A 10,872-nucleotide genomic window follows, 5' to 3' on the forward strand; every position below is an offset into this window, starting at 1 on the left:
TTAAATTCCTTCAAAGTCTTCACTTTATATATTATATGAGTCTGGAGAAACATGGATGTAAACTAAAACCTAACTAACTGGTTGTCAGAAGCATACAACCACAAGGCAGTAGTTCAAATTTCATAATGATGGTAGAGAACATTTTTTAACACATTGGTACAAATATGTCCCATTATTTTACAACTGGACTGAGAGCGGACTACAAAGGCCATAGCATATGATTCACATCATTTTCACACTCATCCAACCATTCAGTGACCCTTCTTGACCTTCATGCAGGCATTTGTATTTATCATGTTTCTCCACTCATTTATTCAGGTTCTTCCTTTATTTGTTAACCATCTGTTGCTAAAACAATTATGGACAATGTATTCCATTTTCCCCTAGAAAATTGGTACTGTTCACTCAGAAGTAACAAGCGCACCGAATCATCTCTCATGTCTTTTGTTTACACTAATTCTGTGTCTATATCTGGTAGAATATGAGTTATACCAAAAACAGACTCAGACAAACTGTTGCATTTCACACCTTCCTCAGACACAATACTAAACATTTCAATGCCAGGAAATACATTTTTACATTGGTGTACTGTGACAAGGTCAAAAAGATGAATTTAGATGAAAATGAAAATGATTTGAGCCTCTGTGGCAGTCCATTGATTTCACTGACGTCAGTGTTAGAAGAACTTCTGTCAGTGCCAGGATTACACCAAGCATCTCATTTAAATGTTAACTGATTGCTAAAGATGTTTAGCTGAAGAAGAGTTGGAAGACATTTTCAAGCCAACAATGAGATCCTACGCATCCGATAATGACATGTCATTGGTTTCTGGGGTTGCTCTGATTCCGCTTAACTAGTCCGCAGCTCTCAGCGAGCACCCAGTTCTGCTGAGTGGATCTCATTACTGCTCTCACTAAATCATTCTCGTCTGATCATCCCCAACAAAGTTCATTTGTCTGGCGGAAGACTCCATGCAGCAGCTATTATTCCATATTTCTCCCAAGCAGTTGATCACACAGGATGATATGGCAGAGATGGCACCTTCCTCCCCTGAGATTTGAAAAGCAAAAACAAAGTTTTTCTAGTGGGTTGGTTGACATCAGCTAATATATCTGTTATTAGAGGAGAAACACTTCCAGATCTAACAATGAGAAGTTGATATGACATATGTCAACCGCTAGTTCTAGTCATTATTTTCTCTTTGCCTCGACTCTACTCTGCTGAACCTTTCATGTAGTTCACTTCTTTGATCTAGAGCCTTTGATGGCAGATTGTAAATACAACACCATCATGTTTTCTGTTGCTGTCAGGGTTAGCTCTTGACACCTGTGTGATGGATTTGTTCGTCAGTTTCCTTGTATTGACGGTGCTGCTGCTTTCTTAGTTTGAGGCAGTGAAATGTCGCACAACTGTCACTGTTTGTGCTCCCCTCAGGAAAATAATCCTTAGCATTTGTTATTGTGATGCAATCATAGACATGCTCAGATTTGGGTTTTGCTGAATATAAACAGCAGCTTATTATTTAATATTGTGAGTCTTCAGGGGGATTCTAGCTTTCACAGGTACTAATTGGCTGATATTTGAAACATTGCATCCAATTTTAGGAATTTAGGAAGTTCAGTGCTTTTAATCATGCACCTTATTTAGCACCTGGGAATCATTTAGCTATTTGTGAAATATGTTTTTAGACATCCCATTTTAGACATAATTTAGTCATCTAGACAAAGCAAAAACACACTCTCCTCTCAGCTCTTACAGTAGTGCTTGTTACGACTTTATGATAAATATTCTCTCTCCCTGTAACCATTCTGCTTCTATTTTCCTTTCTTTCCCAGATGACAACTGCAGACTGAGTGACTACCGTCGGCTGAAAATCAAGATTCTGGATTTGCATGACAAACGATACATGGGCTCCAACATCCATGGGGCCCACAAGGACAACATGGCTGCTAGGAAGCAACTGGTTGATATGATGTTCAAACGCTTTGATACAGATAACAATGGTCAAATAGATGCCAGCGAACTCTCACAGGTAAGGATATCGAACAATATATGAGCTTTAATACACAATAAGATATCTAGAACAATACATAGATAACTCAATCAATTACTGGCATAAAGAAGAATGCATTAACTTAAACTTGACTGAAGCTTACAGTGATCTAATAATATTTCTGAAAATGTGTGAAAAAGTACAGGAGATCTGGCTTTAATTGTCAGTTTCTTTCCCTAAAAAGAAGCTGTTCAACATTTTGTAACTGTGCTTCAATTTTCAAGACTCCCCATAGCCCCTCTTAAGTCCGTCATTTTTATGTAAATATCCATCCAAAAGGGGAGTACATATGAACAAACCATCTGTGTGCTCAGGTGTTTAAACTAGCCACTTTGATGTCTGCCATAATTGTGTCCATTTTACTCCTCTTACCCTTCCCTCTGGTAGCTTTGGTGCGTGGCTCTAGGTAAATCTTTTGAAAAGCAATGTGGGTCAAAGGAGCCTTTCGCTCATGGGAGGCTGCAGCCTTTGACCAGCACTGCCAGGAGGAATGGTTGTAAAAGAGTTTTTTTGTGCTGTCATGAGGAAGAAGGATATTCTGTGCATAACAAATACATTCTCCAAGTCCATTCCCAGTACTCTGATTTATATATATATATATATATATATATATATGTAGATATAGGTACTATTTAAATAATTGAAACGGTAAGCAACCTGCGGTGGTTTTCAGAACCATGAAACCAGTTGCTATTCTTAGGCCAGTTTCCTGCTGATCTAGTAGGATATTCCATCTGTACAGGGGGTCACCTTGGTTTGCTTCGTCAGTGCTCTCTTGGCCAATGAGGGAGGTCTCATTAGGTTTATTTGAATATTTTTAGCATTTTGAGTTCAAAGCATCTAAATAATGCCTCAAAAATAGTATTTAATTTTTATATTATTTACATATTTTTACATTTACATGGCGCCCTGTGCCAGCATGAGAGAAATCAGTGCTTAGTGAGTGAAATGCATAGTCAACAAACCATGTTGTGCTGTGTTTTAGGGAATAATATTGCCAGTGTCCTCTGAATGTGAATTTGAATATGCCCTTTAAACCTACTGAATATTACTTTGGACAGATTTTAAAACCTCTTGGTGATGCCATTTATTCTATTCCAGGCCAAGCTGTACCCCTTCACCTATCCCCAGGTGTTTGAATGACACAAACTAGTCAGTAATAATTAACATCCAGATGGAGAAGCTCTTTTCATAGGTTCCTCAAGGGCTGCTTTTAGCCATGCTCCCCTTTTTATCCTCGACACATATGGGAATGTTGGCAGATTTCATGCAGTGTCTGACTACACAAGACACGTTCTTAGAGAAAATGAGAGAAGTGAGCATTTCTGGAATAGTCATAAATTAAAATATCAGTGGATTACAGGTGGCCCTTATGGGGTTTCCAACTAATCAAAAGGGTTTTTTTGTGCTTGCATTCATTCACATAGCTGACTCAAACCACTAGTTTTCTGACTTGGTCCTATATAACTTATTTTTCATACTGGAACTCAACGACAGGGCTGTTTTGCTGCAGTGACAGGAAACTTCACTAGTATTTGCACATATCTGCAGTCTAAAAATGTTGAGAAAACTTTTGAACATCAACATACTTTCACCTCACATCAAAATTAGTGCATAATAAATATCTGCAGGATAAATATTGGCTCGAAACAGCTTCACCAATCTGATAAATCACTTAATAAATGAAGGCAGTTGTGGGTTGACAGTGCCTCAACAGAAGGGTGTCTAAATATAATTATGGATTGGGTCTTTAATGAGTTTTTATGTTGGTGTATTAAATGTTGCCTTAGAATGTAATTTCAGAGTAATTAATAGCTTGGAAAATGCAGTTTGCTTTCCTCTCCAAGGATGCAAGTTTTAAAAAATCGTACACAATACATGAAGGTTCAGAATTACTTAGTGTCAGGGCAGTCTGCATGTTTTCTTAACCTGAGCTGCTTGAGATACTGTAGAACTGGAGAGTTTTGCCTTTGTGATAAAAGATGAATGTGAAAGAAGACAAGAGATTTATGCAAATAACATTTTGATGTGAACCCTCAAAAAAAGCAATGCACAAGCAAATCACACTCTTATCAGCAGTTGAAAATACAAAACCATGCTGCAACACTCATGCCCTAAAGCGCTCTTTATAATTGGAGCATTCTCTGATCTCATTTGAAATTCTAGGATGAAAATCCCTCACCCTGGCTTACTTGACTTGCTAGAGTGTGCACATGAAGGGGCACAGGGAGCAATTGTCCCTGCCCTTTTAGTTATGGCTGCCCTTTTAAAATGGCAAATCAAAACTTATTTTTTTGTAAATTGCCCGTATCTATCATTTGACCAAAGACAGAATGCCTGAAATCATACATTTTACCAAAATGGGTGGCAGGTAGCAAAACGGCTAGCGCTATAGCCTTATTGAAAAAAATGTAACACAAATGGGGAAATAAACATTGCCAGGCAAAGGTTATAGCGTTATCATATAAGGCTAGAGGCCTTCGTCTGATTTTGCACTTCATAAGGTATTGTAACTTTTATAACATATTTTGTCAATTATAATTCATAAAAAAACAAAATTTCATAGTTCATAGCTTTTGGAAGGACTGCTCTTTTTGTCCCTCCATATAATTTATAGTAGTACTATAGTACAGTCATTATGCCGTTCTGGAAACCTTTTGGAAAGGATTTGTATTTTCGTTATATACCTTTGAGAAAAGATCCCACGGACAGCATTTTGAGAATCAGACTAGAGAAAATTAAGTCCTCATCCAGACCAGAATAGGTATAATGAATGGGTAAATCTTTGTAAATTCTCTATTCTCTTAAAGACCAATGGTATTAAAGGTCAGTTTACAGAAGCCACACACAGGGTCTTTACCACAGCCCTCCTACCTGTCATCTTCTTACTAGAAGAAGATTTTAGCAGACATCTTTGTAGCTATAATGTCTGTGCTACCAGAGTAGGTTCTGTGTAATTACTGAAATAAATCTAAAATGTTACCAAGTGAAAACTTAACTGTGTCTGTCTGTAGCTGTTAATTGTGAAATAGGTGTTTTATCTGATTAACTAGCCAATGTTCCATTGGCTGTGTAGATTAAGCTTCGATTTGAAACAGGCAGAAGCTGCATTCTCATTAAACATTACAGCTGGTTATCCTGTCAGTGATGTCTCAGTTCATTAAGCTCACAGCGTCTGCCATTGAACATGTCCGTGGTCCTCTTTTACTGTGGTTGAATAGTCACTCACCACAGAAAAGTAGCCAGATGAATCAAAAGGTTGTGTGATGAGAGTAAGGCCATGTAATGAAATATTCAAGATTTAGAGTTAAAACATCACAACCTGAGAAATGTGTACTGTAATGGTGTAGGAGTCACAAAGGCTACCTACATTACTTCAAGTCAAGTCAAGTCAAAGCAAGCCAGAAAAAATTACCAGAGAGTTAAGAATATTTGGAGCACCTTTGTTCATGAGGAATCCGCGAAGCATTTCAAGTGAGCACTTATCCCTGGCTCAATTTTGATTTGTTTTCAATGCATAAATTATGAAAAAGAGGAAAAACATTGTGCAAATGAGATCTAATAATTTAAAATACAGAACACACAAGCAGCTGTTTTATTGTGTATGCCACATTTACTGTAAGGGTATGCCATTACAGGTGACACCTACATTTTGGGCAAGTCATCTGGGAAGGGAAGTGCACTGATCCAATGGACAAGGCATGATGTATAAAGCCATCCCTTCTGATTAGCATTTTGACAGCTGATCTAGTATGATGGATGTTTTACTGCTAGGGCCATGCAGAGGGTGTTGAATAGGATCATGCTTTAGCAGGATGATGATAAAATCTGCACAGTGTTTGGGGCCTTTCCACCATCTATTGTGACAAAACTTGAGTGAGTCTCAAGTAGCTATGATAAACTGACAGCTAATACTGGGTGTGTTTCATCAGTATGACATTCAACACAGAGTTTAGATGGAGCACTTAATGTTGACTCATTTCAGAGAACTTTTCAACATAGACAGTATTAAGTACGTTTACAAAGTAAGTAGATTTACTCTAGTGTTGTACTTAAAGCAACACTATGTAAGATTTGGTATTTGCTGCAATTTGGCACCCTGTTTCTATAGACAGCTGTATATGTGAATTTGTTATGAATATTTATGATCAAAAGCAATCTATTTTATGCTATTATACCATTTTCATTTATTTATTTTCCTCATATGCTGTGTTACACATCTGGATCTGCTGTAACAACTGAATTTCCCCAGTGTGCAATCAATAAATAAATACCTGATGTGTATAGGTATGGATACTGGAGGGGAAGGCTGCAGCAACCTCAAACCATGCCTTATAAAAACCATCATTTGATTTTAAAAAAAGTGTGATACGGAGGGAGAGAGAGAGAGAGAGAGAGAGAGAGAGAGAAGGAGAGAAGAGAGAGAAGAGAAAGAAAGAAAGAAAGAAAGGAGAGAGTGAGAGAGCAAGATAGAGCTCATGTGGTCAAGCAAGTGTGAATATGCAAAGTAGGGATGTCCCAAATTCTCGGTATTGAAGCTGATCAAGGGATTTTTTTTATTTTTTAGCTATATTGAACTATATTGACACATTTGTTTTACTCGCAAAGCTTGTCAGTCTAGCTGTCGTCAACTTTCTCCACTGTCTCTCTCTCCTCCACTCCAGTGATCTCTGTGTGCAGGATGTAGCCCCACCCGCAGCAGCAGTGTTTCTCCAAAGACAGCAGTGGAGAGTGACACACTCATCACACCACTGCAAATGCAAAAAAAAGTACAGCGAACAAAAAGCCAATAAGAGTAATTAATTAATGTTATCTGCACAAAAGATGTACACACTAGGAAAGTAAACACTCAGCAGAATACAGTTCATCCAGGTAAGGCTGCAGAGAAGCAACAAACACTGCAGGATACTTACTAAAGGGAGACAGAAACTCAAAAGACTGCAACAAGACCAAAGAAGTTTAGGTTAAGCTATTTCAAAGCCTACTTTTTTTGTTTTTTTGTTTTTTTAAAAGCAATTTTTTCTTTAATGCAATGCAAATCTATTTACCTGCCTTATCTTGAAAAATACAATATCTTCTGTTAACACTGACAGACAGATAAATCTGCTTTATATGCTTGTCTACTGTATTAAAGGTGGCCTGTATGGTCACTGCACTACATTATTATGAACTATAATGAACTGATCGTGGATCATGTCTTGTCCCTCTTCATCTCCTTGCAGTTCTCATTGATTATCAGAATCAGAATCAGAATCAGAAATTATTTAATAACTCCCAGGGGGAAAATTACTTTCGTTACAAACTCCAAAATGCTCATACAACATATTTACTACATCATATAATAATTATTAAGAACATACGTATATATAAATTATTAATATAAAAGCATAATCTTATACAACTAAGGTAAAAGGTGTAGAAATGTACAGTTATAAAGTATTATGTAAGAGAAGAAGAAAGTGCAGAAAGTGGATGTCCGTGTTTGAAATGAGTTTAGTTATGTGTTGTTGCCTGTCTCGGCTCTGTGGCTGCTTTGACATGCAGTATGTTTGTGTTCAAGTTTGCTGCCTGCTGTAGTGTAAAACTTCTATCTAACATTATTAGATAGAAGTTATCCTGGCAATTCAAATTAATACAAAAAATATGTATCATTTAGTATGACGTCATTATATAGACTGACCTTCTCTCAGCACCCCCAACTGTGGCTGATTTCCAGCGTCCCTGTGTATCGGCGACAACCCACTTATTCTTCTTCCAGCAGTCGTAATTTCTGCTCCCCCTCTGTCTCTTGCTCTCTTCTCAAGGGCTGTAGTTAGCTGTCCATGATGCTTTTAGTGCACAAAATGTATTTAACTACCATATGTTCCAGACACTTTTCATTCCCAAGCAAAATATGGCATCACTTTTGTATTGCTTTAACATTAATACATTCACATCAGCAACACTTGCATTGTGTTTTCAAACATATAATAATGGAAGAAATACCCAGTAAACATGTAATTACCCCCCGGTGGCATTACTGTATTTGTCTTTCAAAATGTATTTACTTTTGCAAATGAGTTGCATGTAAATGTAATTTCTAAGAGACAGTACTCTCAAGCTTCTTTAACCAGACATAAATGCATTCTCATTGAAGGTTATCAAGCAAGAAGGTCTGTCCAAGGATGTCTCAGAGTGCACATTGTTCGACCTGCTGAAGTACAATGATGTTAATGACGACGAGCACCTGACAAAAGAGGAGTTTTACACAGCTTTTGGTGAGTCCAAAGTTTTGTTTGTAAAATGTTTTGTGTCATTAGAAAAAAAAAACAGTTCTTTTTTCTTGTCTTAAACACTGTCCCTGAAAAAAAAGGTTTAGTTTCTTGCACGCATTTTTTATTTGCTACATCTGTGTAAAAGATGATGAAATTCTCAGTCAGTACTTTTAAAATCTCCTTATGTGTTTTAACATGCGTTGAAGTTTATTGGTAGTCAACAGGTCTACGCCATTTTTCACCAGGTAATTATTATTCACTTGGACAATAATGCAATATTGTGTTTAAACTGTTACAGAAAAGGGGAACTTGCAATCTTAGAAACAACAGAAATCTATTTGAGCTCCTTCATGTCCATACATTTTAAACCTTAGGTTGTACTGACATGCATGTTTCTCCTCTGCTTTTCTTTTAATAGCATTGAAGCTAAGCGGTTTTAAAGTCTTGTGGGGTACATAAAATAAAAAGGTTATCTAAATAAATTTTGATTGCAATTTACTTTGAAATCTGAAGAGCAACTAAGTGTTGGTTGTTATCTGAACTGTCTGTCTGGTGCATTTCCTTGGAAACATGGGTCATTACAAAGTTATGATAATGATAAACATGAAATAGTGTTTGATATCCGGCCAAAGGTTAACCGTTGCCATGTTGTCGGTCTTCAAATGTTTGGTCCACCTGGACAGATGGATAAAGGGGATCAGCGTGGAGTGCCAAAGGAAGCAGGTCAATACTATTGTGAGATAATATTTTAAACCAAATCCCCCCCCTCATTAGGCAACATAATGATGACAGGTACTCTGCCATAATTGAGTCACACTAACACATGTGCACCAGTTTCCTCCTCCTCCTTTTGTTTCCTCCTCATGCTCTCTTTCACGGTTCCTCCCTGTCTGACATTTTCAGTCAACTCAATATCCTCTGACAGAATATCCTCTGACATTTGGCTGGCTTGACACACTTAGCAGTGGGAGAGAATTCATAATCAACCTTCATATCATTGGCCCTTTGTATTTAAAGCATTCTTTAGAGCAGACAAAGTCACGAGAGCAAGTGGCAAAGTGTCTCATCTTGTCTGTTATTCTCCACATCATACGTGAAAGTGTGGGAGCAAACCCCTTCTGGCAAATCAGAAAAAGAAAGTAACCCCAGCCAATCTGGGGAGAGCTGCTGTTCCTTGAAGAGTTGAGTTGCTCCAACTCCAACTATTTCCTCTTATGTTTTCAGATCTTTTTTGCAAGCTTCCAGCTTAACTCCCCATAAGAAGACTGGATATTTAATGTTAGTAAATCTCCCCCTCTTTTTTTCGTTTTTTTCAACCTGTCTGACACCTCTCTTTTACTTGTTCTTTTCCATTTTTTGACCTTATTACAATATTTAGTATTGTTATTTAGCAAAAATGGATAGTTGGCAAATTATGTAAATTACTGATTTATTTTATTAACTATTTAATTTAATCTCTTGACTGGGGATTTATAGGGGATTGCTAGTATATTCAGGTGACTATTAGTATCAGATTTAAGCACGCAATAATGGTCTTGGTAATATTTTACAACAACTTCAACTTCAATCAAGAATTTCATGCACATTGCTTGACCGCTCAAAGCCATTTCACCCCTGTTCACCCAATACTGAATATCTGAGGAGTGTTTTACATACTTGGAGGTCATTGTCGTTCTCAGCTTATGTCTTCTTCGCTTTATTGTTAAACCTGCTTCACTCTGCTAAATGCTTAGGTACTTCAAAGACGGGCCCTCAGCCCTCAAAGGCTGATTAATAGGGTCACAAATTCACCTCCTCCAGAGACTAACAATCGTATTGTACATTTCAATTTACTTAATTTCAATAGAACTGTTCATATAACAAAGGGAGATAACACAGTCATTGTACAAAGAATCTGAAGCCTTAAAGGTCCAGTGTGTAACATTTAGCTACAGAGTAAGCAGTCCTATCCTGGGCCGAGCACATTCCGTTTGTGAATGCTTACTGTTGGTCCTCTGTAGAAGTTAACAAGAACTTAGCACAGCAATTTTGCTTTCATTTTCCCTTAGAAAATACAGTTGTTTCTGTGCTTTCTTAACCAGAGTGGAGATGTGAGATGATCATGACAGGTTCTATGTAATGTTGATTCCCAGGAACCGAAATCTGTTCTCCTGTTCCAACTCAGTTCCACTAATGTAAACAGGGGTGTTTGCCTCCTTTTTCCTAAAATCAACCATCAGCCTCTTTGGTTTTGCTAATGTTGAACAGTATTGTTGATTTCCTCCCGATATGATTGTTGTTTGAAATCCAGCCGATGATGGTGGTGTCATCTGCAAAATTCACAACAGAGTTGTCCCCATGTTGGGGGATGCATTCATGGGTGTATAGCGTAAACAGGAGGGGGCTGAGCACACAGCCTGGAGGGGTTCTGGTCTTGAGGATTAAACTGGAGGAGGTGTGACCAGAGTGTTGAGTGTACCAATCAGATGCACGGGGGAGATTGTGTTGAATGCTGAGCTGAAATGAACAAACAGCATTCTGATGTAGGTGTTGTTTGCCTCAAGGTATGTGGAGACTGAGTGGAGG

The 10,872-nt window shown here is 37.8% G+C and overlaps 1 protein-coding gene across 1 annotated transcript in view; it reads left to right on the plus strand.

Moving 5' to 3' along the window:
• fstl5 (follistatin-like 5) overlaps window positions 1–10,872 on the plus strand; it is a gene marked incomplete at its 5' end in the record, with an annotated part of 146,138 nt that overhangs the window by 63,639 nt on the left and 71,627 nt on the right. The window contains 2 exons of the mRNA XM_035669364.1: window positions 1,836–2,032; window positions 8,190–8,310. Of these exons, the coding sequence (XP_035525257.1) occupies window positions 1,836–2,032; window positions 8,190–8,310 (318 nt within the window). The remainder of the gene's footprint in view (window positions 1–1,835; window positions 2,033–8,189; window positions 8,311–10,872) is intronic.

The sequence above is a fragment of the Morone saxatilis genome, unplaced genomic scaffold (genome assembly GCF_004916995.1).
Source record: "Morone saxatilis isolate NCDOM2014 unplaced genomic scaffold, NCSU_SB_2.0 Contig22, whole genome shotgun sequence".
NCBI classification, from domain to species: Eukaryota; Metazoa; Chordata; class Actinopteri; family Moronidae; genus Morone; species Morone saxatilis.